At 39.1% G+C, this 26,863-nt stretch overlaps 1 protein-coding gene across 3 annotated transcripts in view; it reads left to right on the forward strand.

The window, feature by feature from the left end:
- Nucleotides 1–863: 863 nt before the first annotated feature.
- Nucleotides 864–26,863, forward strand: part of ATG5 (autophagy related 5) — a 77,933-nt gene continuing 51,933 nt past the window's right edge. The window contains exons 1-5 of one of the 3 annotated variants that reach the window (XM_030235723.2): nucleotides 864–947; nucleotides 1,636–1,790; nucleotides 7,091–7,218; nucleotides 13,616–13,694; nucleotides 19,429–19,591. In XM_030235723.2, coding sequence (XP_030091583.1) covers nucleotides 1,683–1,790; nucleotides 7,091–7,218; nucleotides 13,616–13,694; nucleotides 19,429–19,591 — 478 coding nt within the window. In that variant the 5' untranslated portion in view covers nucleotides 864–947; nucleotides 1,636–1,682. Of the gene's footprint in view, nucleotides 948–1,635; nucleotides 1,791–3,308; nucleotides 3,430–7,090; nucleotides 7,219–13,615; nucleotides 13,695–19,428; nucleotides 19,592–26,863 lie in introns of those variants that run through there. The other 2 variants (XM_030235725.2, XM_050972040.1) reach the window with 2 other exon arrangements.

The following is a 26,863-nucleotide window of genomic DNA, read 5'->3' on the forward strand; positions in this document are numbered from 1 at the left end:
TTCTGTGAATTTATACCACCATGGTATAAATTCACAGAAGTGCAGAATATGAAGGGGTTGGAAGGGATTTTAAATATTATCCACTCCAAATCTGCCCTGCCACGGGCAGGGCAAGGACACCTCCTACTGGACGAGGTTGATCAAAGCCTTATACAACCTGGCATTGAACACTGCCAGGCTGGGACACCAACAACCTCCCTGAGCAACCCACTCTGGTGCCTCACTACTCTCACAGTAAGGGATTTCTTCCCAATACCTTAAATAAATTTCCCATTGTGGAATCACATATCCTCTAAACAGAGAGAAGCATAGTTCTCACAAGAAAATCCTGGGAAGCTGTATAAAAGCTGTAAGAAACTTTTACTTACTGGTGGGTAAGATCTACCACAGAAAAAGTCACAAAATATTCTGCTTTTGAAGGGACCCATCAAGACCCAACTCCTGCCCTGCACAGTCACACCTGAAAGCATTGTCCAAGCGCTCCTTGAACTCTGTGAGCCTTGGTGCTATGATTACTTCCTTGGGGAAGTACAAAAAGAACGATGGGGTAAGACAAAACAGAGAGATTAAGCGCTCAAAATTCTCCAACGCGCGGTCCATCGCCTGAGCGGTCCCGCCGATGCCTCAGGAGGGGGCCCATGGCCAGGTCCAGTACATCTGCGGCCCTGCGGCTCTCCGCCTCCAGCGCTGCCGCTGCACCAACAGCGCTCCCGGAGGTGCTCGGGACCAGCTCCCGGAGCGGCTCCCGGCTCCAGCCTTTCCCCACAGCCCGGCCGGCCCCGCCCCGCCGCTTCCTGCTTCCGGCGCCGGCGGGGGCGGGTGCGCGGGCCGGGCGGAAGCCCCGCGGCGGGCGGCGCGTGCGCGGGGGCGTGGCAGCGGCGGGGGCGCGGCCGCGGCTCAGTTCCTGCCCCGCGCACGGGCGGGCGGTGTCGCCGGTCGCGACAGAGGTAACGGCCCGGCTCGGCCCACACGGCTCCCTCGGCGGGGCTGCCCGCCCGGGGCCGCCCCAGGCCCGGCCGCTGGCCGGGACAGCGCGCCTGGCGCTGCCGCCGCGGCGCTTTCCGGTCCGGCCCCGTGGGGCGGGAGCGCCGCTGATTCACCTCGGCCGGCTGCCGGCAGGGAGGGAGGGAGGTCGATAGACAGATAGACAGACAGACAGACCCCGCGGGGCCTGTCCGGGCTCCGGAGGGCGTCGGGTCTCCGCGCGGCGCTTGGCGATGCTGGGGCCCGTCCTGCGGCCTCGGTGACCCCCGGGCCGGTCCCCGCCCCCCGGCGGAGAGCCTGGCTCGTTTCGGTGTTCCGTGTGCGGACACGGGCTCTGCCCCACACCGGGGCCTCTCGGGGTACCGGGAGATGCCGGGCGGTAGCGGGAAGGGACCTTTTGGCTCTGCGGCTGGGGCGTGATGCAGCCTTAGGAAATGCTCATTTATGTTTCACTCCTTATCCGCCATGTGTTTGTTGCTGGGAACTTAATTCATCCCGTTCTTTGTACCAAGTGATGCATTTAATGCCCCGGTGACAGCGTTGGTCAGCCTGCAGGAACGTAGTTATGGGAGAGCCTTTAAGAAGATGTATTTTATTTGCAGTCGTCTTGACTTGTTTTCTCTGGGGGGGGGGGATGGGTTACATTTATAGCTGAAGAAACAAATTGATCTACATGTGCTTCACTGTCCATTGGAAGAATGACAGATGACAAAGATGTACTTCGAGATGTGTGGTTTGGGAGAATACCGACCTGTTTCACTCTGTATCAGGATGAGATAACTGAAAGGGAAGCTGACCCCTACTATGTGAGTATGACAAAAGTAGTCAAAAACAGTCCAAGGCCATGGTTGTGTTTGTTTCCTTCATTCTGTTCATATGTACTACTGCATATTGGGAAAAAAAACCCCACTTCTTTTCTTCTTATTCCTGGTAGCTTCTGAAAGTAAACATATAACCATGCTGTGTGACTTCATCTTTCTTCACAGCAAGTTCTGTCTGTAGTGAGAGAAACTTATCACAGGTCATTAAGATCTTTGAAAAAATTCTTAGGAAGTCAGTGAGCGACTAGGTAAAGGAGGAGGCTGGATATGAGTTTGTATGTTCTTGGATAATGAACAGTTGAAGGGAGAGAACTTCTATTAATGCAGAAATAATTTAGTCAGACTTATGAAATCTTAATATTTAAGGTTGGTCACCTGCGTAACACAAACTGCTAATGAACACTGGCTCTGTGGATGATTTCTGCTCATTTTTATTCTTTAAAGTCCAGCAGCCGTGAGAGATCTAGCTCAGAAATAAGAAAAGCAACTACAATGGCTAAAGAGAGCACTGAACAGGATTGCTAGCTGATGATAAAAAAGGGATGATGGATGTATTTGAGTTATAACATGGAAGTGCCTTCTATAATGATGTATTTATTTATAGTGTTCTCATCAGTTTTGATTCTTTCAGCACTTAATAGACATGTAATTGAGAAAGAATGTTAGCTGATTTAGTGAAATGCAAATTTGAAATGTAACGGGAATGGGAGGGAAATCTTGAGCTTTTAATTTTTATGGGATTCTGAAATTCTTAAGCCTTATCATATCCCATGCCACACTGGATAGCTCTCTTTTTTTCTGTGTTCAATAGCATCTCTGGGTCATCAGTTTCTTTTTTGTATGTGTTGTTTTGAAACCTAATAACCTATTGGTGCTTTTTGTTCAGCAATAATAGTGCTCATCTTTGTATATTTTAGTTTCATCACTGCTAAAAGATAAGCACTGTGCTTCATACTTATTGACCTATTGCCAAATACATCTAACTTAAAAGTCTGAGACTTTAAATTATACATATGAGTTAAAATATGTTTGCACATTTTGTGTAAGAGCTACTTGAAAATTATGGATTTAAGTTTAGAGGCTTAGAGCCTTGATTTGTTTAACATTGGCTTGGAAAGCATGAAACCATATTATCCTTGTGGTGTGGCCAGCTTTCTATGTCAAGGAAATAGTTTTAAAGTCATAGGATTACTTTTATTTACTCCATGTAAAGTGTGCACAAAAATTCTCAATGCTGAATTTTTTCTTTCTGCAAAATGTGGTTACAGATGACAGTTCTAAAATTTTAGCTTCTTAATTTTTCTGTTCATGTTGGAGCTGATAATACAGCTTTGTGTCTTATGAGGGACCAAGGATTTATAATAGTATAAGGCAGAACAGCAATCAAGGTTTTAAGTCATAGTATAGTTCTGATAGTTTCAGAATGTGTTTGCATTAATGTTTTTGCTCGTATCTGGAGTATGTTTGAAATAAGTCTTCATCCTTCCCGCTTCCTGTGCCCAGGTTGGCATCGCAGAGCAGTCAGCCCATGGTTTGAATCATTTTCATGTGAAGTTGAAGGAGCAGACGGGCTTCAGTTGCTAATGGACATTTGGTGTATGGGAGCAAACAAATAAAGTTATGGGTAAAGTAGAAAAGTACATGTAGTTAACATTTCCAGCCCTTGACAGCAGCTCTTCAGCTTTACATGGCTCCTCTTACTTGTTAGTATGGCTACAACCTCTTTGTTCCAGACTGCCTTTCATAAATGGGGAGACTGCATGGGAAGGAAATACTGGCATCATTAAGTTGAGAGAGGATAAAGGATTCTGCTCTGAGGAGCTTGCTTTATGAAGATGAAGGATGACAGACTTGGGGGGGGTGAGGAGTTAGAAAAACAACTCAGAGTCTGTTCGGTTTTTGTGAGTGGTTTGACAGGAGAGTCCTGTCTGTCAGATGGGTTAGTGCAGCACAGGAGTTGAAGCATGTGTCTATCACCTTCTGGCACTGCACAGGGGTAGGACAAGTAATTTAAAATTAACTTGTCTGTCTTTTGGAAAGACTGGTGACATAATAACTGGGCAGCTCCAGTAAAACATTGTCCTGTGTCTTAATATAGTCATGTAGGGTAGATTTCTGCAGTTATGCTAGAAATGGATACATCAATTTTCTTTGGGGTGTTTCAGGCAGATGGTTATGTTTTGAGTGGCAGCACAGTTAGGAACAGTTTGTTTGAACTACTTTTGTTGCTGATCTATCTGATTTTTCTCTCATCCTATAATTGTTATGCATTTTATTTTAAAATTATGTACTGTTTGCCTCTTGCTGCGAGCAACAGTTAAAAAGAAAAGGATAAAAGAACTATACAGGAAGCAGAGACTCATTGGCTGAGACTTGTCAGATGTATAAAGAACAAAATTACAGCAGGCTACAGTCTTAGAATGCTCTGCCCAATGGACTGGTCTTTAACATGCTTGGTGTCAAAAGTATTATTTTGCCAAGATATCTGTGGGAGAGAGCAACGTGAAGCCATTCCAAGATAGGATGTTCTGTTTCATCTCCTTTGACATTTTAGTGATCAGACCAGTCCAGTTCCTGTTAAATCTGTAATTTTTCTATTTTAGTGCTTTGCATGTAAAAATACTGCATGCTGTGCAACAAAACTGGTGAATATACCTGGAGAGATACTCCTTACACTAAGTTATATTGCAAGCATTTACTTAGGCATTAGGAGTTCTTTGTTATTCATTTAACCTCCTGGTTAATAAGAAAATATTCCTGGTTATTGTAATTAAATACTGTAGCAATACATAATATTCAAAAGGAAGATGTTGAGATTTGAGTAGTTTTTGGGGATAACATATAGGGATGGCTGTGAGGATTTATTCTGCTTAGTGATATATTTGGAAATTTACTTTTCTTAATTTAATTAAGAGAACGTATGATCCTGTTATCTTTCAGTGGTTGTGGAAGGGATATTAAAAGGGGTAACACGGTGAAAATGTGCTTAAACTGCTCTTAAAGATCTCACTTAACAGATTTAGTATACTGGTAAATCTCTTAAGATTAAAGCTAGAAAAGTGATAGAATTGGATCCTTTCATTTTTCCTATGGAAGGGGATAACTGTATCAAGATAAAAGAACTGGGGAGGCTGAACAAACAGTTCAGTAGGCTCTACAAATGCTCAGCATCTCTGAAAACCAGGTAATTCCTGTTAACCTGATTAACTGTTGGGTTTTGTACAATTTTTGTTGAAATTGGCCAACTTTTGGGAGTGCTGGCCACATTCTGTTAAATTCAGTTGAATGCTCTTTGGTTATTGTCTGCCTTCTCTAATTTTGTTGAAGTAGAAACTGGGTTGTTCTTTCACAATATAAACTGAAGTAGAGTATTTTACAGAGGAAATTATGCAGTCTAAAGGGTTATGGGAAACACTGTTGCAATAAATAATGCTTTAATACATTTATCAATTCCAGCATGGCTGTGCTACATGCAACATGCTGAAAATTGGCTTTTGTAAGAGTCCTAGTCTCATCAGAGTACACCAGCATTAATTTAACTGTACATATAATGCAGAAATAACATGAAATTATTACCAAAAATATGTGGGTTTGATTGGTATAGCCTGGGCTGTATTGTCTCAAGAACAATCAGTGAAGATATGTGGAATTAGGTAAATAAAGGATAAGCTTATGTCATTAATGTACCAAACAATTCTTACTTGAATGTGTACATAACTTCATTGAATTTATTGAGTTTGTTTGCCTTTTAAAAATGAAGGCTGTGTTTTGATTACATTGCTCCTATGAAACATGGTAGAAACAATGTGATGATGGTAATAAAAGCAGTAGTTGGAAAAAGAAAACCATATGGTACATGAAAAATGGAGTGTTAACTGACATGATGACTGTGACAGGGGTGAGACTTGGCCTTATGTAATTCCATAAAATTGTGAATTTACCTGTGTGACAGATGTAAGCTAATGCAGCATTATCAGAAAGATGAATCTGTTTTTCCAGATACTTGATATACTCTCTATGCTTCTTGATGAATTGGGTATTTACAAATTGTATTATCATGGCCAAAATATTATCTGATTTATATATCAAAGTGTGGTCTAGTTATTGGAGAAATTCTGGAAGAATGTTGCAGCCGAGATCAAGTTTTCTGTCAGGCAAAATATATCCTTACATGATTTAGGGTGTCTGTACCACAGGTGTTCACTTAGGCCTGGCATTATTCATATCCTATAAAGAAAATACTTTAAGAAGCAGCGCTGATTATGAGGAACACTGGAAAAGAAATGTTTCTCTAAACATGCAAAATATAATCTATGGGCCCATCTATTTTATTAATAATTATGAAGCAGAACTTTACAGGATGCATGCTATTAATTTAAAATGTCTGCTCTAAAGTGAATTGATATTTTACAGGGAGGTTAATCTTTACTCATTGAGATACTGAAAAGCATTGTTTCTAATGCTTATGGATTGATTTATCTCTACTGAATGTGCCACACAGTCATCAGTCAATTCACTGATTGGTACTGAGTGCTTAACCACTCCTGGGCATAAGGCTTCAAAAAAAAGGAATGATAGGGAAGATGTTGCAAATAAAAATAGCGCAACATTCTGATTTGGATAGTATACACTTGAGAAAAGAAGATAGTATATAACAACGCTTGTTTCAGCTAATAAAATATTTACAGTTTTCTTTCTGATTTTAGTTCCCGGGTAAAGGTTAAATAGTGGAAGAACTGTAGTCTTGACTAATAGATTGAAATGGCAAACCCAGTGCAAAGAAAATGGAAATTGGCAGCTATTGGAAGTACAAAACACTTGGAAACCAAACCCTTAAGCATCTAGTTTTCATTGGGTTTGGTTTTTTTTTCCTTGTGTAGGAATTTTCATTTTGAAATAATAGCTGATAGACATTCTCATTCTTTTAAATTAGAAGTTAAAACCTCTTCTTAAGTGTTCATATTAAAAAGGCTTAAAACTTCATTATTTAAATACAGAAAATCAGAAATTGAAGTCCACTGTTTTCCCCCCACCCCACTGAAAGAATCAATAACTTAATTTTTAACTTTTTTTGGTGTTAATATATTGGATACTACTATTCTGCATCTTCTGTGTACATCATTTTGTAGCCTTCCATTGGCCATTAAAAAATAAACTGTCTCGCCTTAAAAAGGGGAAGAAAAAAATGCTGACTGAATTTTGGTTATGAAAATGCATACTTGTTACAGATTTTACTAGTTTAGTGTATTTTATTTACACTTAAAGCTTCTATAATTTTTTTTCAGTTGCTTTTGCCAAGGATAAGCTACTTGACACTGGTAACAGACAAAGTGAAGAAGCACTTTCAAAAAGTTATGAGACAGGAGGAAGTTAGTGAAATATGGTTTGAATACGAAGGTACACCACTGAAATGGTGAGTTTATTGAACTTTGTACTTTATGCAGTTTATCATGTAGAGAGTTCCCAGGTTTAGCACAGTGTCAGTAGTTTTCCTAAAGTAATCACTCCCTTGGGCTTCAAAGATAGCAATAGAGGAGGAGGGTAAGAAATGCATGTTTTTGGGGGAAAACAAAAGGTTTAATGTTGAACTTTTTTTTTTATTATTCTGCTTGAATTTTAATTATGTGCATAAGACAGAGGTGTTGTACTGCACTTACTGGTTTTGTTCTTGTTGTTACCATAATTCAGAATGCTTGTGGGTTTGGCTTTACCGTTGCTTGCAGTAGAATTGCCAAATAAATCTTCCTTTAACGTATTCCACCTTCCTAAAGATGTCTAGTAACACAGATAGGAAATCGTAATTCTGGAGTCTGAATGCAAAAAGCTTATATGCATCATGGTAATAAAACATGAATAGCCTTCACTGTTCACTGGTGTGATACGTGCTTGCACTGTGAAAAACTAATATTGATCTGCAAGCGTTTGTTGAATTCAATTAGTTCAAGTTTACTGAACTAATTGCTGTTGATTCTGTTTTTATTTTGTCCTATAGTCTATTAAAACTATCTTCTTTCGGGATTTTAGTTTGTTGGGTTTTATTGGTGAGAGGTTAGGGGCTTGGACTGATATTGTTTCATTTAATTAATTTTCATAAATACTTTTCATCAGGTTTTCTACTTCTTTTGCTGTTAAAGAGTTTTAAAGAAAATATTTTGAGAGCTGCAGTGTTTCCTAGTTTTGTATAGACAGCATCAACCATCTAGAAGGTATTTTGTATTTGAATGATGAAGAGATTATCTCATTTTATTTCTTGTTTCATCATAGGAAATCAAACTAGTGATTTTTTTAATCTTACTGAACCTGGATTGTCTTGTGATTAGCAAGCATCATATCATGGGGGTGTCTGTAGATTTGGTGAAGCAGTCAATCTCTTATAGTCTTTTGTTTTTTTGAGACCAACCTAGAGTAAACCTTGAAAATATGGAAAGAGAAACCCATAAAAACGATCTCTTTAAGCTTTTCTTTTAACTGACTGGCAAAACCATCTTTAGACATCTAAATAAATTATGTGGGCTTTAGCAGGAAATGGTGTCTTAAGTGCCACAGTAATGTTGAGTCATGGATACTACCTAAATAAACAGCAAGGTACCCCATTTATCCCAATGTTCATAATCCCAGGTAAATATTGGAAGAAAACTAGTTTTCACTGAAGTTGTAACAAGAAAGGAAAGAGAGGCTTTGTACTTCAACCACAAATAGATCCATATTTTCTGTAAGTTTTCAAATACTATGATGTTTAAAGTAGAATAAAAAACCCCAACTGTACAATATAGGTATAGACTGAATATGTAGCTGGTAATTCTAAAATTTAGTGAAGAGTTATTAAATTCATTGAATGTAGAAATGAAAATAGTGTGATGATGATCTGCTAATTAAGGCTCTCATCTTTCAGAAAAACTAAGCCTGTTCTGCCAGGAGCAGCTCCACTGAAAAGCAGTTTCAGTGGAACTGCTTTACTAAGGAAAGTGCTATTTGTAAACCAGTATTTTAGGAGAATGGGTCATCTCCAGAAGAAGCTTCAGCTCTTTATGGGATTACCAAACACCAGAACTGAGAATTAGATTGAACTAGTAGTTGGTAGAGAAAGAATAACAGGCATTAATGTTTAGTCTTTTAAGCTATGACTTGTGCATTCAGAATCAAATAGAACTTGTTAATAATATTGTTTATTCTAATTATTTACTTTGCTCTGTGAGGTCTTATTGCTTACAGTCTGCAGTTTCATACCTAGTTGGGATGAAGTCTATATCTGTTCAGATGCAGCTCTTCCATTTTCCAGTGAGATTTTGGAGGAAGTCTGAAACATAGTTTCTACTTCAGACTCTGCAGTGCTTGAGTCAGGTTCTTAGAGGAGAATGAAGCCCTCCAGGCCTGGTGGTTCATGGGCCTGGGTTCTTTGTCCTGCTGAGCATGTTGGGACAGGAGAAGATGGATTCTTTGCCTGCAGGAGTTTTGCACAGGGGGAGGGTCTCTGTCACCAAGGTAAGGAGTTTCAGGAAGAGATTATCAGAGTGTGCAGCATTAGAGACTACAGAAAGAAATGGATGAAACCTTAGACCTTCCTGCAGCTACAGGAGATTAAACCTGCAACCACAGTGAAGGAGATGCAGTCAAAGACTGTGATTACTGGATTTGAAAACAGTCTCCTAGAAGAGCTGGAAGTTTATGACTTGCAACAGGAGGGAATGTTCCTTCTGCACCTGCATTTCTCTACGTGCAGCATAGGTTCAGTGCTCTGGCTGCAGGTGAAGGACTGAAAGTGTTGTCCAGTAATGCATCTGATATGGATGAACCTGAACTGTATAGGGGCATCAGGAGGAAATGAAAAATTAAGTAATAAGTCTGTATTCAGCTCACTGTCCTTTCTCCAGGACTTTTAACTCTGCCATTTCATGGTCACTGCAGCTAAAGCTGCCACTGATTATCACAACTCTTTTGTCTTAACAGATAAGTAACACATTCAGCTTTAGGTAATCTCTGGTTCTTCCAGTGTCTGTATCAAGAAATCTTGACTACTTATGTCCCACTGTGTTGCTTTTCCAGAAGATGTGAGAGATTAACAGGAACCAGGATCTGTGATGTAGACACTTACTAAGTTGTTTAAAGAAGACTTTATCAATTTTCTCATGATCTTACTAGCCCTTCCTCTGTTCCTGAACCACAAGAACCCAACCAACCTGTTGTCCGTCCTATTAAGTTTCATACATCTAAGCTGCTCCCTGACATGGAAGACAACCCTCTGTCCTCATCTGCCCTGCCTGCCTTTACTAAGCAGCTTATGTCTGTCCTTCCACAGCAGTATTCCAGTTGTGCAAGCTGTCTCACTGTACCTCAGGTAGCCCAACACTCTCCCTGTAATGTCATAGCATGTGCAACTCTAGTTTTTCCTGCTTGTTTCCCAAGCTGCGTGCACTTCTGTAGATACTTGTGGTGAGCTCTGTCCTCCCTTCCTTTATCACTTTGACATATCTCTTGCAGCTACCACCTTTCACCACTCGCTATCCACCCATGTCCATTAATTTCTATTTATCTGTGGGTTGTTATTTACACTTCTGTTGTTTATGGTCTAAAGCTCTCACCAGGCTGGGCAACATTAAGGCAATGATACTTTTGTCTGACTTAGGTGGATTCCATCTCTCCCTACCAGTCCATTATCCCCAAAGAGTATCCTATGTCTGTAAAAGCTATGTAAGTCCTTGTTGTTGCACCAGCTGCGTAACCAGCTCCTGACCTGCAGACATCTCTCTGAACCTGTCTCCTTTAATGGCAAAATTGTGGAGATACCTCCTTGCCTCTAGAACTTGTAGCATCACTTTTGATACTCTCAGGGGTTCTGTTGCAGCACTTCAAATTTGTGCCCTTGTGGGTAAACAGCAAGGACTAATAATCCAAGCAGAGGACAACTTTGCCAATCTGTGACTTTTAACCAAGCAGTAAACCTCTGCAGGTTAACAAGTGAAGTTGGCAGATGGGGCTCTCTCTCCTCTAGGATGGAGCCTCATAGTGCTATGACTGTTTCCTCTGACTGTGGATGGATATGCTGTTCAGACAGCTCTGATGCTTCCTCAGAACTTCCAGCCTCTTGTCTGACACTGAAGCACTGCCAGTGGGTTGGAGAAGGCCTGCCCTTCTCTTGGCCAGAGGCCAGTGGGTTGGAGAAGGCCTGCCCTCTCTTGGCCAGAGGTTAGGGAAACTTTTCTGTCTGTCCATCTGGGAGCTGCTCTGGCAGTCACACACTTGGACCACCTGAGCTGGGACAGGCCCCTTTGCAGCAGGCTGCTCCAGGAGCGATGGGTGCCTCGCTTGACTCCCTGCACACCCCACACCCACACAGCCACACCAAGTTTCCTTACCTGCTTGACCCTCGGCTTCCCATAGCAGAGCCTCAGGCATCTGGATCCTTCAAAGAGCTCAGTCATGGTGTAACAACAGAGTAACAGCTTGGGCTGGTGTCCCTGAGCAGGGACTCCAAACCAAGGAACTCCTGGGCTTTTATACCCTCACAGTCTGTATGTGATAGTGTGGGGTTTTTCCTCTGAGTGTCCAGTCACCTGGCAGGGCCACAGGTCCCTGTGCTCTTTCCAGTGCAAAGGGTCAGCACCAGATTTGGCCTCTTGCTTGGGGCTCCCATCATGTGGAGCTCAACCTGCAGCTCTCTCTGCAGCTGCACTCTGAGCTACTGGTACTGAATGGAGTCCTCAACGCCAGAGTTTACACAAGTCTGGTACTCGCAGACTCCCTGTGAGTCCCCACTGACCACTTCAATGACTGCTGACACTTTCTCTCCAGATTGTCATCTCTGTGAGATCTTGGTGAAGATGCCATTTATCTCTATATCTTCCCTGATGCTGTGCAGCCCCCTGATTTCCTGCAGCTTCTTAGCTTGGTGGCATAGCTCCTCTCTGATGTGCATCTCCTCTAGGCGAGGACATTTCCTCTGCTCCAACCCTCAGGAGAGGCCCCAGGCTCTCCTAGCAGCTTGAAACCTGGAGAGCTGCAGCCTTTCTCAGGAGCCCTCCCTGAGTGATGCCACTCTGTGCTGGTGTAGTTTCTTCAGCAGGTGCTAGGGGATGACACCTGCAGTTTGTTTCCATCCTGTCTGAGCACTTGCACATGGCTTTCAGTAGCATTTTTGTCCCTTTTGTGCAGGTTGTGTTCTAGCCCTGGTAATTGTAAAGGTGGCTCTCTAGTACCACCTGGATGGGTGCTAGACCCTTCCTGTTCATAAATTAGTGGAAGACAAAAGGTCAAAGCATCATTTAATCAGGCATCTATTTACTCTGCAAAGCACAGAGATTTTACTGTAGAAATTTGATTACATGAACTTCACTGTTTAATCTTAACTGATTAGAAAATACAGAAGTAGACCAAGACCTGATGCCGGAATTTTTGTATGGGTTTTTTGTTGTCATTTTCTTTTTCTCAGTTGTCTGTTCTCTTGTATAAATTGAAAGTAACTGGAAGTCATTGTTCATGTTGAAAATTTATGTTCATCTAATTAACAATCTGATCTTAGTTACTTAACTCACCTGGAAAACTACTCTTTCATGGAACTCTGGCTGAATCCTTTTTAAGTGTTTAGGATATGATTGGCAGTTAGTAGATAAAAATCTTCATCGTAAAAACTTGAGCATTAACAGTGAATCAGGATAAATCTGGATATGCATCATTTTTATTCTCAGGCAAGCTCAGGAATTGTAGTAGTATTTTGTGTTTTATTTTGCTGTTGTGATGGATTTGTCTTAGCTTTGGGGTGGCTCACCCGTAGAGGGTGCTAAAGCACTGTTGTGTGAGAGTTTCACCAAATCTGGAAAGTGGCTTGACACAGGTGCTGTTAAAGGAACGCTCTTGGTTAGTACTCTCAGGACTTTCAAAACTTATGTACGTGCTTGGGTCTGCAACCTGTGATCTACTGTGTCAGTGAAACTACTGACTTTGTAGTTCAGCATGTGTTTCTCTCTTTGTAGGATGAAAAGCTAGTAAGGCTTTTTGGGTTATGATCTTTGAAAGATAAAAGAATGGGTATGTTGAATGTAAAAAAAAAAAATTGTATCAAAAATCTTGCCAATATCTGTGTGTGAGAAAACTGAAAAAAGATTTTTTACAGTGCCTGTGGAGGTTTTGTGTGTGTGATATATGTTCCATATACTGCTAGGGGCTGTATATTCTAATGAATTTAAAGGAGAGAAGGCTATGAGACAGAAGTGAATATTTGTCAGAAGCAAGTTTTTTTTTTGTAACTCCTTTAATCTAGAATGCCATTGAAATGCAAAACTCCAATTAATTTCCTTCCCCCTTTCCTTCTTCTTCATTTGATAATAAAGATACAGAGTTGATAATCTATCATCTTTCAGCCCTTTTACAGATATATGATTTTTTTCACTCTTCTACTTATTCTCTGCATTGCTATATCAGACATATGGAAGAAGGAAAGGATGTTAATGGTCAGTGTGGTATGAACCCAGGACACTCAAGCCTCTGAAAGCATGTGTGCTTTTCCTGGTCTGATGCTTTTTGACTAGAAGTGCTGTTTTGGAAGGTTCCACAAAGCAGCTGTAGGCCACTTAAGGCTGTTGCTAAAGTAGCAGTGTTTTGTGGGCACAGCTTGGAAACCACTGGTTTAGATATTGAACATGTGCATTCCAGACTTAATTCTGCCTGTCAGGCATCTAAACTTGCCTGTATAACTTTTCTAAGTTATAAAGTGGGAGTCAGCTATTTTGTATGTGTGTAAATGCAGGTATGTTAACTGTGATACACAGAATTAAATGCACGGCTTTTATATTAAATTAATGTCTTGTCATTTTTAGGCATTACCCAATTGGTTTACTCTTTGATCTCCATGCATCAAATACAGCCCTTCCTTGGAGCATCACAGTGCATTTCAAGGTAAATTGATATAGATCCTTTTCTTAAGAATGACTGAGCATGAGATTTCATGACATTTGGAAGCTGGGAAGAGGTTTCATAACTATTTTATAAAACATGTGAGAATGGTGTGATTTGAAAAGGAGAATATCCATTGTTCAGGAAGCATTTAAAGGTTTCTGTAAATCTGGAGCTATTTTCCATGAGACTCTGTGTGCTTTTACTGGACTTCTTGTAGAAAATTTTTCTGTTATAATCTCAAAATCCAAAATTGTTTTTCAAGTTATGAGGCTTATGATAGAAGAACTTTGTATAATGTTTTTAATTTAATTGGTTTGAGTTCACTGAAGATTGGGAAGATTGTGAAGTGCTCGTCCTTTTAGACATATATGAGCATGGTTATGAGATACTGTAAAAATCTTTGAAGTGAGGTAATACTGTTGTACTTAATGTTGGTCCCTTTTAGAGAACTGAGTGAACTGAGTTTGGTCTTGCGACAGCTTAGTCACAGGAGAAACATTGTTTTGATCATACATTATAAACCCATTAGGTAAGGCTTAATAGCACTACTGATCTTTGCTCAGAATGGAACTTGAACAAGGTTAGCTTTGGTGCAAAATTCTTGCATACTGTGAAATGCATGGAGACAATAATTCCAAGTATGTTTTGAAGTCAAAAGCACAACTACAAATCATGATATTTAACTTTGAAATGTTAATTTCTCCATTGTAAAATAAATAGTGCAATAGGAAAACTGATTTGAAGGAGAACACTACATTAATAGGCTTGACTTTTTAGTGCATGAAGGATTTGAGTGAAATGAAAAATGTATTGAGGAAGCACTTGTGTTGAATGTTTTCACTGAACAATTCTCAAAGGTGTGTTAGAAAAGCTTTTTCCAACAGTAATCTGATTCTTTTTGGAAGTGTACACTGAAAGCATACATTCTTATGTTATATTTCTACATGTTGAAACTTCTAAAATGACTGACTTAATAGATCTGAAGTTGGGGATGTTTTTGAAACCACTGTAATTGCTGCACTTGTCTGATAAATGTCAGAGACCTAGGATGAGGAAACTTCCAGAATGTCCTGATGAAAATGTAGGGTGTCTAGTTTCATAAACCATGGTTTAATTGTTATGTTCTGAGAGCTCTGGGATATTAACAGTGGCAATGTGGGGATGTTGCCATCACAAAGTAGAAGCATCTTGAGAAGTTGCAGCACCACAGTGCTTTTTAATCAGCAGCATAAATTTGGCTTTAATGTCCATGTTGCTGCTTGCCAAAAGATCAGCTACTTGTAGTTTTTCTGAAAGGAGTACATTAAAGATCAGCAGAAATAATTAACTGTCAAGGTAGTATTATTTTAAAGGTTGATGTAATTTAGTAATATAATACTGTGGAGTTAGCACCTGCATAATCTCTCTTCCTATTTTGATGTAATCTGAAAGTTTATTTAAATAAAACCCCTCTGAATCCTTAAGTCAAAACATAACTGAAAGATATCAAAGTATGTCAAAATACTGAAGGGATTTTCATGTGTTACAGTTCCTTACAGCTGAATAGTTTAGGTGTGGGATTTTTGACTAGAGTATTCTTTTCATTTCTGTGTAGTTATTCTTCAAAGAGTCGTAATTTTTATTTGGCTTAATTAAACAGTGTTAGATTTTATGGGGTTTAGCTTTTGTTGTTGTGGCTGTCTCCTTTCTTCTACCAATGCATGCAGTAAACAACAGATATCTCAAACATCTGTAAAAAGTGTTTTTCAACTTATTTTTAAAAGTCAGACTCCCCCTATCAGGTTTCCTTGTTTGAAGTTAAAAACATGGAAAATGCTTATTTCTGTTCAGAAGAAGTTTTCAAGTTGATAGATGTTTGTAAGTGTCCTCCTGTGTTAGGTATGCAGACCAAATCATAAACATGGTTAGTTTTTGCATTGAAGAATCAGTTTGTTAATTTGTACTTCTGGTATGCAATAAAATTGCATGCATTGTATCTTGTAAAGTTGAAAAACAGTTGCATTAAATAGTTGCAGAAGGATGGGGCTGAACAGCGTACTGGGGTCTGAGAATTATGAGAGGCTGTAGCCTGGGATGTTGCTTTTGTTATCCAGGTGTGGCTTTACAGGAAGGAGGGAAATTCTTCTCCTTCCTGTTAAAATCATCTCACCTTACCCTGTGGCCTGTTTAACATTATTCAGTTCTCAGTGTGGTAATCACCTCTCCAGATTTTGGGCAGTAGATAAGATGGCAGCCCTGCTGGAGGAGAGGAAATTGTGTGTGCCAGGGGAAATGCTGAGGTTCTGCTGAAGCCATTGTCTGCTGGTGCCTGCCTTTCCACCCATGACCTGATGTACAGGAGGAGAGGCAGCATCTGTCCTTGTGTGACAGTCATCATCTTTGTGGTTTTTTAGGTGAAGATTGGGTCGGGTGGAATGGAAAGTACTTTTCCATGTAGCACATGGATAAATTGTGGAACTGCTAGGAGATATTGTATAAGCCAGAAGTATAAATGGGGTTTTTTTGAAATCAGTCTACTTAAAGAAAAGACCACTGGTGGTAACTAAACACAAATACATAGATGCACCCCCTGCAACTGGATACATTCCTTATGGTTTTTAATGCCCTATTTTCTGTAAATGTAGTTTAATGCAAGTAGACTGTCACAGGATAAACAGATGTTTTGTGAACTAGAACTGAGAGATAAATATGGGTGGAATGGAGTTATGAAACCAGACTGTTGAAATTGCCAGTGATGTTTTTGGTACAGTTTTTTTGTGAGAGGTCATTTAGTGCTCTTGTCTGTACAGACAATACCTCTTTCTTTGTGACTGGTTCATACTGCAAGGGTCTACTGGTTTATGAAAACAAAAACCAGATCTCCTTGAGCTTTCTAAGAAAATCAGAACCAACCTTTAGTAACTGTTCTTCCAAAGATGGAGGACATGGAGGGAATAAGGCACCACCAATGAGACTACCTGAATTAAAGCTACCTATGTAATCTGTTAATACTTTTTGCAAATCTCCTAGTTGTATAGCCGTGAGTGGCAACTAGTTCACAATTGTCCCTTTCTTCAGGGAACTGAATAAAGTTATTTATCATGGATCAGTATTTCTTGAGGTAGAAAGAAGGCAAGTAGAATTTAAAAGAAAAATACAAGCACACATGACCTACATTTAAATATAAAACTTACTGTTTTGTACCCTGATGGATAAATCAGCTGGGATGCCATGTTTTCTGTTGACAGTCTCAAGTAGGTGAAACTGTTTCATATACTTCTTGCAGGTGTGCAGTGTTTTTTCTAAGTTGTCACTTTCATGTTTAGGTTTTTCAGCTTCTACTCACCGTACTTCATAGAAATGTGTCAGTGTTTTCCTACTAAAGAAAAGCATATACAGCACTGAGGTCCAGGAGTGTTTCCCAGTCTTTCGCAGTGTTACTCCTTAGAAGCTGGGAAAATTAATCTTGCCACACCTAGTTCTACTACTGTGTCTAGATTCCTTACACTAGCCTAACTAGCTTTGACCAATTTTAAATAGATTCTTGCTGTTCTGCAGACTGCACTGTGTACGATGTCTGGAACTCATCCTCAGGGAGTGACATTAGCTGCAATTTGAAATTCATTGGAAAAATGTGAGCAGGAAGATGTCTACCTGTAGAAAGAGAAGAATGTCCAAAAAATGACCCTGCAGTTCAATATTTACACATGTGTAGTGAAACAGTTGTTGTAACAAAACTGTTGTTTTCATAAACTTAGCTAAAACATCACTTTTTAACTAGGAAAGTCAGTTTCTAGGTTCTTATATTATTTCGCATTAGGTATGTACCACTGTTTTTTCCTTTGTTTTGAGGGATGCCAGTGTCTCTCTTTGAATTCTTGTGTGTAAAAAAACTTTTTTGATCTTTAAGTATGCTATTTCTGTCTATTTGTTTCTTCTGGATTGGTTACGAGACTTTACATTTTTATTTGAGCAAGTAAATTGAACTTCTGAAAGTATTTTACAGGCCTGTGCAGATGTCAATTGGCAAGTAACAGTCCCAGTAATGTTTTCCTAGTAATCTTGGGCCCAATTATGCTGAGACACTCTGCTTTGTAGGATAGAACAGGAGCAAGGTCTGCCCCAGAAGAGCTTTCCTTATTGTTCTATCTTCTTTAATGGCTTTATACTTGGCCATTCTCATGTAAGAAACTAGGTTTACCTCTGCCCTTAGCTTTCTAGTCAGCTTAACATACACCAGGCCTAACAACAGCACTTCCTTTTGCCAGTTCAACTCAAACCATATAAACTTTAGTGGAAAAGATACCGACAATCTTTTCTTTATGCCCCTGTATTTGGAAAATACTCATCCTTTTGATCCACAGTTTCTAGAGTTTGTGGTCTCACTGTCATAAGGAGGAAATGCTATATGAAATTCCATTATTTAGTTTCCAGCTCTTCTCAATAACCTAATGAGGAGGGAGCTATCACTGTTTTACGTCAGAATTTATTTCAGGTAAGGCAATCCCCACCTCCCTTTTTGATATTTTGGGTTTCTGTATTTTGAGGCAGTCTTCAGTGTTTTTCTTGAGGTTATGTGGGGGAGTGAAGGTAGGGGTTTTTCTGGCATTAGGTTGCTCCTACTTTGACATGTTGACTGTGTTGTAAAAGCCTTTGAAAGATATCCCATTATATGTACTTGTATTTCCAAAATGGTTTTGACAGTCCCTCACAAAAGCTTTTTAAAGTGCCAGTTTGTAATGGGTTAAGAGGAAAGGGCCTCTGGTGGAATAGCATGAGAATTCAGGCATAAACATGTGGCAAGCCCTTGTTAGGAAGGGGAGTACTGATGATGCAGCCACTCTGGTTTGGCTCTGAGGTTTGCTCCATTCAGTATGGTCATAAGCAACTGTGAAAATAAAGTTAATTAGAACGGAATAAAGGTGGGGTTTAAAACTTCTGAAAACTAAAGGTAGTGGATTTGTGGAAGTGAATGCTTGTGTTATTATAAAATCGTAAGTGATAGTAAGTGTGGATAAAAGAAAACCTGAAGGAAGAAAACCCAAAACCTCTACAATGCTGGACTTCTGACCAGTTAATGTCCAAAGAAGTCTTTTTTGTACCTGAATGAGATATACTGCCATAACTCCTTAATAAATTCATTAGGAGAGGTAGTTGTCGTTTATTGAAGGGTTAAGAATTACCTGAGGAGTGGTAGTTGTGCATCTGCAATGCTGAATGCTGTGTGCCAGTGTAACCAAGCAAAAGGGGTATAAAATCAAGTCACACAAGCTAGCAGTAGTCATGTGGATTAGTTGGAGCTGGAAATGACGAAGATTTCCAGTGTCTCTAAGGAAAAATGTTTGTAAGTGGCTGATATGCTGCAGTTCTTATATATGGGTGATACTGCTTGGTTTTCAAAGAACTGCATAAAAATGGTTGATAAAATATCATAGAGAGCCATTTTGTATTAGGTACTTGTCACTTCTCACAATTTTCTTTTATTTAATGTCTGAGATTGAATATTGCTTGAAAACATGTTAAAATTCTGGTTTTACAGAAAGTTGTTGAGCTTTTATTTTTCCTGAAACATTTTCACTGCAACCTGTTTCTTGTCAGCAGAGTGAGAGGATGATTGTTACATTCTTCTGTAAGTAGAAGATTCCAGTGTGCTTCTTTTGCATAAATGTATGCCTATTTAAAATTATCATTTAGTCTTCATCATACAAAGTATATGATGCATTTATCTTTCTTGATCTATCATTTATCTTTGTAGAATTTTCCAGAAAAGGATCTTCTACACTGCCATTCTAAGGATGTGATTGAAGCTCATTTTATGGCTTGTATAAAAGAAGCAGATGCTTTAAAGCACAAAAGTCAAGTCATCAATGAAATGCAAAAAAAGGATCATAAGCAATTGTGGATGGGATTACAGAATGGTAAATACAACATATCAAGTATTAATTATATTCAGGTTGAACAACCTAAGAAATAATTTCTTCAAATTTCACTTATTGCATGAGATATAAAATGTCATTGTTCTGCAGAATTTTTGTCTAGTGTCATGAAAAGCATTGATGGTTTTGGTGGTTTGTAGTTTTTTTTAAATTCAAATAATATTTTTTGTGATAATTCAAGTGCGCCTGGAGTTATTCAAGGAATTAGATTGGGTCGTGACTGTTTTAACAAATCAAAACTAGCAGCAAATCAAAATAGATAAATGTTGTCTAATGTACTTTTGTGCAAATGATGGTCTTTATTTGGGAGACACCTGGGGTGTAAGTATTCAGTATTAGCTATCTTGGACCATGCATAAGAGATTGTCTGCTCTAGTTAGCACTTATGGGTTGTCACTGGTAGCAATACAAGGAAACTTTTAAAAAAGTTGTCCAGGTAGATTTCATAATTTTACTTTTCTTTCTGCCACTTTTTTTTTAATTGCTTTATGGCTTTCACAAGGACTTCTGCAAAAATAAGTATTGACTTGGAAAAGTCAGCAAAATAATGCAGAGCAAGATCTTTAATTAGTGTTCTTATTTGCACAAATGGTATGAATCAATATTACAGTGCAAAATAAAACTTTTGTTGGTAGTGTCTTCTGTATTAAGGTTTGTAGAGCTTGTAATTTAAAAGGCTTTTGTAAGTATTTCAGAAACTGCTCTCTAGAATGGGTGATCATGCTGCTTTCACTGCATTTTTCTCAAGCTGTCATTTATATTATCCCTAGCAAATTTATTTTATGAAAGCATTTTACTACAAGCATGAAGATGTTTATTCTGTGTTGAGAGACAAAATTCTGAACAGTTAGAATTAATGTCTTCCTGTATATGTGTAAGAAAAATTAAATGAAAAAGAAGAACCTTAGAATGCAACAAGACTTGAACCACGCTTTTGGTTTAGAGCAGAAGGTTGCAAGTTAGTTTTGGTTTAATGTGTATGTTTAGTGGGTGCGTGGCTTTTTTTTTTTTTTTTCATTGTAGTTTAGTGGTACTGCCTTTCATAGTAAAGGTACTCTAGTGCTAATTTTGAAGATGAATGTTTATTAGAAACTCTGCTTTCTATTTTTTTATTTAATTGGAATAGAGTTAGAAATTTAGGCATTATCTTAATTTGCCATTTGAGTAGTAAGATCTTGAGGAAGCCCATGCATACCTCCAAAATGCAACAGTGCAAGTTAAAGTTCCTTTAACCAGAAGTTACAGAATCTTGACACTCTCGATATTTAAGGTAAGAGGACAAATAAACAGCATGGTTTTTTTCATGCTCATCTTAGGCTTTATCTTTTAGTTGATTATTTGTCTAAGAATATCTTCAGTTGTAGGCAAAGGAGAATTTTTCTGTTTTGCTCTATAATGTTAAGAATAGAGGTTGCCTAGCAAAGTTGATTTCAAGGTTTTGCTGTACTTAATGAGAAATTGCACCTGTGGAATCTGACACCTGAATGAGAAGTTTAGGCAATCTTTCAAATGCTAATTTTAATTTCTCAACTCTTCATAAGAGAGAAACAAGAAAAGCTTGTGAAACCAAGAAAACTCTTTTTAAACATGTTGTATCTTTCAATATGTTTTTATAGGCTTTCGTTTGAGATGTAAGAATTTTAAACCACTTTGTGAAACAGAATAAATGACCACAAAAAAGAAAAGAAAGTAGCATTTGTGATAACTGCTTTGTAAGTAAAGGTACATCTGCAGATTGTTTTTACTGTGCAACTTCAAACAATTTTCTTCAGTTCTTAATTACAGGAAGTGTTATTTGTTTAATGAGTGATAGCATTACTTAGAAGACATGTCCTGAATTTACATTTTGGAAAAAAAAACCTCTCCAGTTTTGCTTGGAGAAATATAACTATCAAGTAATTTGGTATAAAAGTTTGTGCTGAGAAGCAGTACTTGAACAGGTAACACATGCAGCTTAGCAGTTGCTGTGAGATGCAGCACAGAAGAGCTGTAATAGTGAATTTGTGGGAAAATCTTATGCTGGTAACAGCTGGTGGTTATTCATATCAACCTTTACATCCCTCCTCCCACCATTTCTGGTTTTATGTTAATCTGATACCAAATCAGGAAAGAAAACATATTCTTCTATTTTGTGCTGTGGTTTTTCTTGCTCTTCACAGCCAATTTTTGGTTCATAAACCAGATATTTCTGAGGTGGAACTCTTCTTTGGGACAGGTACAGTTTTGACCAGCCATGGATGTCTGTCTGTGGTAGGGAAGTGATAAAAGCAGACTATGCAGCTATACTGACCTTTGTTCTTTTGTATGAATTGTTCAAATTCTTTGGTCAGAATTCATGGAAAATGTTACTACTGTTTTTGCTTTAATAGAGTTATGGCCATTTTTATCATGCATGAAAGGGATTTTCAAGTGGGTGGGTTTTTTTCTTCTTGCCTTTTGTGTGGGAAAATAAAGGATTTCAGCTTTGAAACTCTTAAGACTGTATGGGCCTACTGATGAATCAGGATCAAACCAATGAAATCCCAACTGTTACCAGGGGGAGAGTTGTATTTTTTGCATGGTTCAAAGAATTAATGTCTGTAACTCCAGTATATAATGGCTCTGATAAATGAGGGAATTTAGATTCAGCACATCTGCTTTTTATCAGTTGTGGACTAACAGAAGCGACCGTACCCTGAAATTTTCACAGGCATCATTTATAACCAATGAAGAATAGGCTTGGTATTTCTGATACATTAGTGGGAGAAATAAACAGTAAGAACTTGTAACTATTTTAAAGTTTCTTTTATATTATAAAATATAATGAAGTCATTTTTTTAACTGAAAATATTATGGAAAAAGAATGTAATGCTCATTCATGCTGTAGGGCTTAGCAGAAGTTAACTGGTCATATTGAATTGTTCTTAGTAGAGAAGAAAAATCCTGCAAGCATTCAGAATATACAATATTTTATCTTTTAATGCATCTGATCTCTTTCTTGCCTTACTGACAGAATCAGGCCTGTGTTGTCTTGTATTTCGTTCCAAAACTTATCTAAACTGTTCTTGGGTTTTTGAGAGCCAGAAGTTGTGTTTGTTCTCAGTTACAATTTCTGTTTAGAAATGTTCAAACTGCAAAAAAGGGAGTGTCCTACAGCCTTTCTTGTGCTGCATAAACTTGACCCACTCAGGTTTGATGGGCATGTTTCTCCTCCTCATAGAGAACTGGTGGAAGCAATGCTGTCCTTTACCCCATGGTGAGCATGCTTTAGTAGCTGAACAAATTTTTGTGATCTCAACTCATCATTTGAAACTTGTTTAGAAAATCTTCTGGAGTTTATCAGGAGAATGAATAAAAAAGCTACCAGATTTTAAATCACAAAGCTACCTTGTTTACTGCTTCCCTGTATTGCTCCCAAATGGGGAGTTCTTTCTATGTTGAATCTATGGAGGTTTGACTAACTGTGAAAAAAGATTAAATAATTAAATTAAACTTAGAAAATTAGTATGCTGGTTAAAAGTGACTTTAAAAACTCAATCATTACCTTTCTGGGCTTCCTTAGTTAAAAATGTCCCAAAGTGCATCAAGCTGCTTTATAACTAGCATCAGTACCTGCTTATTCTGGAGTTAAGCTAGCTTGGCACACACCAAACATCAGTGTTGCTGATACCATGGAACTGAGGGAATGTGATTTAGACTGGTTCACATAGCCCTGCACAAAGTCAGCCCAGTGCTGGTTTGGTGTTGAGCAGGGTTTGGTTTCAGGCAGGCTGGACCTGCAGAATGAATCAGCTTCATCAGAACAGGCCTTCCTGGGGGTGTTTTTGGGTTTTTTTCCATAGCAACAGGTTTTGTTTGGGGTTTAGTTAGTTGTGGTTTCTCTGGTAATGGATTGTGACCTAGACCTCACTGTTAGTTCTGCAGTGTTTATGGGATTGTTACCCTTTCTGCACAAATGAGCAGAATGCCAATGCTCCACTCATATGGGTGAAGTATTGTGAGTCTAAACTGCCATCCCCCTGAAGCTGCTTCTGGCTTTGTTTGTCCTCTGTGCTGGCCTGGTGTCTACTTGAATAGCTGCCCTTTGCTGTGGCACAAAGGTGGGGAATTGTTGGCAGCCTGCATTTCCCCCTTGGCTTTCTCTTCTCTGCTCTTAAGCAGGAGGGCAGAGCAGGTCTCTCTGTCTGAGGCCAGTGAGAGCCAGTGGGTCTCAAAGGAGGGCAAGAGCTATACGAAGGCAGAGAAGGAGGGAAAACAAAAGGTAACACAGCATTCACAATCCTACTGAAGTCTCTGCAAGGAGAGGTTGCCTAGAGATGAGATAGTGTTTCTAGCATTTTCATCCTCTTGTGTTAGCCATGTGTGTAATGAAAACCATTACACTCTGAAGGAGCAAACTTCGAGGTCTCTTTTTGCTGCCTTCTGCTTTTCTTCCTCCCCTCCCTCACAAAATAAGCCATTTCCTGAAAAATCTGTACGATCTAACTAAAATTTAGAGTAAACTGTCTCTAAAAAATAGACTTCACTTTTAAATTTAACTTCTTTTAGTTGCTGAGGGTTTCTTGTTTTGCAATTTGAAATGCTTCTAAGTTACTTTATCCTGGTAAATGTCTGAATTTATTAATATGCATTAATATAAAGGTTCCTTAACTTTTCTTAAAAACTTTTTTTTAGGAAAAACATAGTACAGGGAAAGCAAAGTGGGTTCGAAAGTTACATGGTGTTATGCTGGTCTGTTTTCATATTTATAGAGAGAGCATAATTAGAAATGAAGAAATCAAAATTCCAAGGCTATCCTAGACATGGGGCAGAGAGCTAGTGGATGGATAAAATTGTCAGGAGTCCTTTTCCCTTTGACTTTCTCAGGAAAGTCTGTAACAAGCCCTGCTTCTAATTCCTATACAGACTGTGGGGTATGTGTTTCAAAAATGGCTTTGCCTTTCTCCTGATCCTATCTCACAGCAGAAGTGAGTTCCTGGGTGATTGGCCAGCACTGAACCCACCACACTCATCAGCGCATTGTTTGGAAAAACCTCAATGTTGGGGAAATCTTAAATTGGCGAACCAAAACCACTACAACTTGTCTGTCATCAGAGCTTTCCTTTTAGTTTAAGTGTCAGGGCTTCTGAGATCACCTGGTTTTTGCTAAAGAGAAAGCTTAAATTTTGTAGGATCTATGCATTTTGTTATTTGAATGAAGGAAAGGAAGTAGTCCATCTTAATGACTCTCTTTGCCTAAACCTTTTCCAGGTAAACTGGTGACCTAGAAATGAAGGGAGGTGGTGGTAAGGAAACTGTCAAGTACTTAAAGTGAAACTTCTGGTTTGTGAGTATGTTTAGTAAGTGAAAAGAATGTTGGTAAGGTATGGCTCCCTTGTGTATACTATAAGAAAATGGGGAAAATGCCTTTTTGATCTGATAGGTAACCTGAAGAATGACGTGCTGCTTTCTTGTACAGTCTTCAAAATGTCCTCTTACGTTGAATGTTGTTACTGTGCTATCTGTGACATGAAGAATATTTTCACATATTTCTGTGGCTTCTGCTACATTAAGTCAAAAGTGTTCTAAGGTCCTGTCTGTCTATATCTGATAATGACTCATATATGAAGGTAGCCTGAAAAGTTAAGTAAACTTCTATTCCCTTTTCGTGGTGGATTTGTATTATATACCATGGTCTTTCAAATGCCCAGGTAAACTAGGTATTTAATAGCAAGAATATTTTAACTGTGACAATGTGTAAAATGTAAGAGAAGAATAAATAATATAAATAATAAATAATGTCATAACAGTATTTCAAGCTATGCTCTCAAAAAAGCTGTCACTAACTGTAGTAGTCATTGAGAGTCAGATATGTACCAAAGTTTTCCTGAAGTCCTTGATAGTTGTAATTATTGGTGTTTTTATAAAACAAGAACATGAATGATGAATTTAGGTGAACTAAGTGATTTAGAGACAAGTCTTTATATAGCTGGGAAATTATAGTAATCAGCTATTCTGAATAGCACAGAAATTAGTTTTAAAGTGTTCAAAATATTTATTTCATCAACAAAAACTCCTTCGTGCTTGAAGCATACCACTCAAGAACTTAAGTTTTTATAAAATTGGTTAGAAATACTAGTGAGCAGAATTATGTATGCGTGCAGAGTCTTAGTCTTCCTGGAAACAATGTGGAAGTAGTATTTATACTAAATTTTGAGAAGACTTCTTTTTGGCTGCAGCAGTTAAAAGCAATGCTTGTTAAAACATGAGTCAGTAGAAAATATGCTTGCTTTTACATTAAAGGAATACACTTTGTATCCTCGACTTTCATCTGCAACTCTCTGTACCCTACCCTAGTTTGATTATATATATGTGACAGATTAACCCTTAGTGAGTTTGTTAGTGAGTGAAGGGGAAAGTTGGGGCTTGGAGGGCAGAAGGGGTTGGAGGGCAGATCTGCCATTCGGAGGGGTCATGATGCGCTGGAGCCTCCCGGAGCTGGCACACAAGAGACTGCAAAAAGCCCGTGGCAGTCTAAGAGCTGACTAGGAAGTAGCTTTCTGGAAGTGGGTAACAGTGATCAAGAAACTGAGTTGAAAGCCAGTTGTGTGGTGTTGCCAAAATAAAGATTAACCTGGGAGCTACTCAAGCTGTTGTGCCCCCCGCTTGGCTCAGCAGTTGTAAAGCTGTACTGGGAATGTCATGTCCTCTTGGACCCCAAGACAAAATGAATGTGGGCAAACAGAAAAGAATCCAGCAGACTACTGGTAAAATTCTTAAGGGGTGGAGCATATGCTGTATTATAGAGTGGGGCAACTGCCTTGTTTAGCCTGAAGATGAGGAGGAAGCTGAAGGTTGATTTAATACCAGCTTTACCTGAAAGGAAGGCCCGTTGAGCAGATGGAGTCAGACTCCTCTCACTCTTGTCTCCACTTGTCAGTGGAGCTGGGCAATTACCAAACAAGAAACAGTTCCTAGTTACAGCAGCAGGAAGTCTGATGGTACATGGGGAAGGGAGGGTGGGGTGTGCTGGGGAGTGAAAGTGGTTGAGTGGAAACCCACAGAGACTCAAACTTCACTGGGCAAGGTCTTGAGCAAACTCATTTAACTTTGTGTAGGCAGCTCTTTTGGGACCGGGTGAGGAGCTGTTATTCCAAAGCTTGACATCCAAAGGCACGTCTGAACTAAAGTTTTTCTGTCATTCCTGTACATCAGTCTGTAGTCTCTTAGTGCTCTCCACAAGTATTCCATGGTTCATATGGCTGTTAGACAGTGGTGAACCACTAAGAATGGACA

This window comes from Serinus canaria, chromosome 3, assembly GCF_022539315.1.
Source record: "Serinus canaria isolate serCan28SL12 chromosome 3, serCan2020, whole genome shotgun sequence".
NCBI lineage: Eukaryota > Metazoa > Chordata > Aves > Passeriformes > Fringillidae > Serinus > Serinus canaria.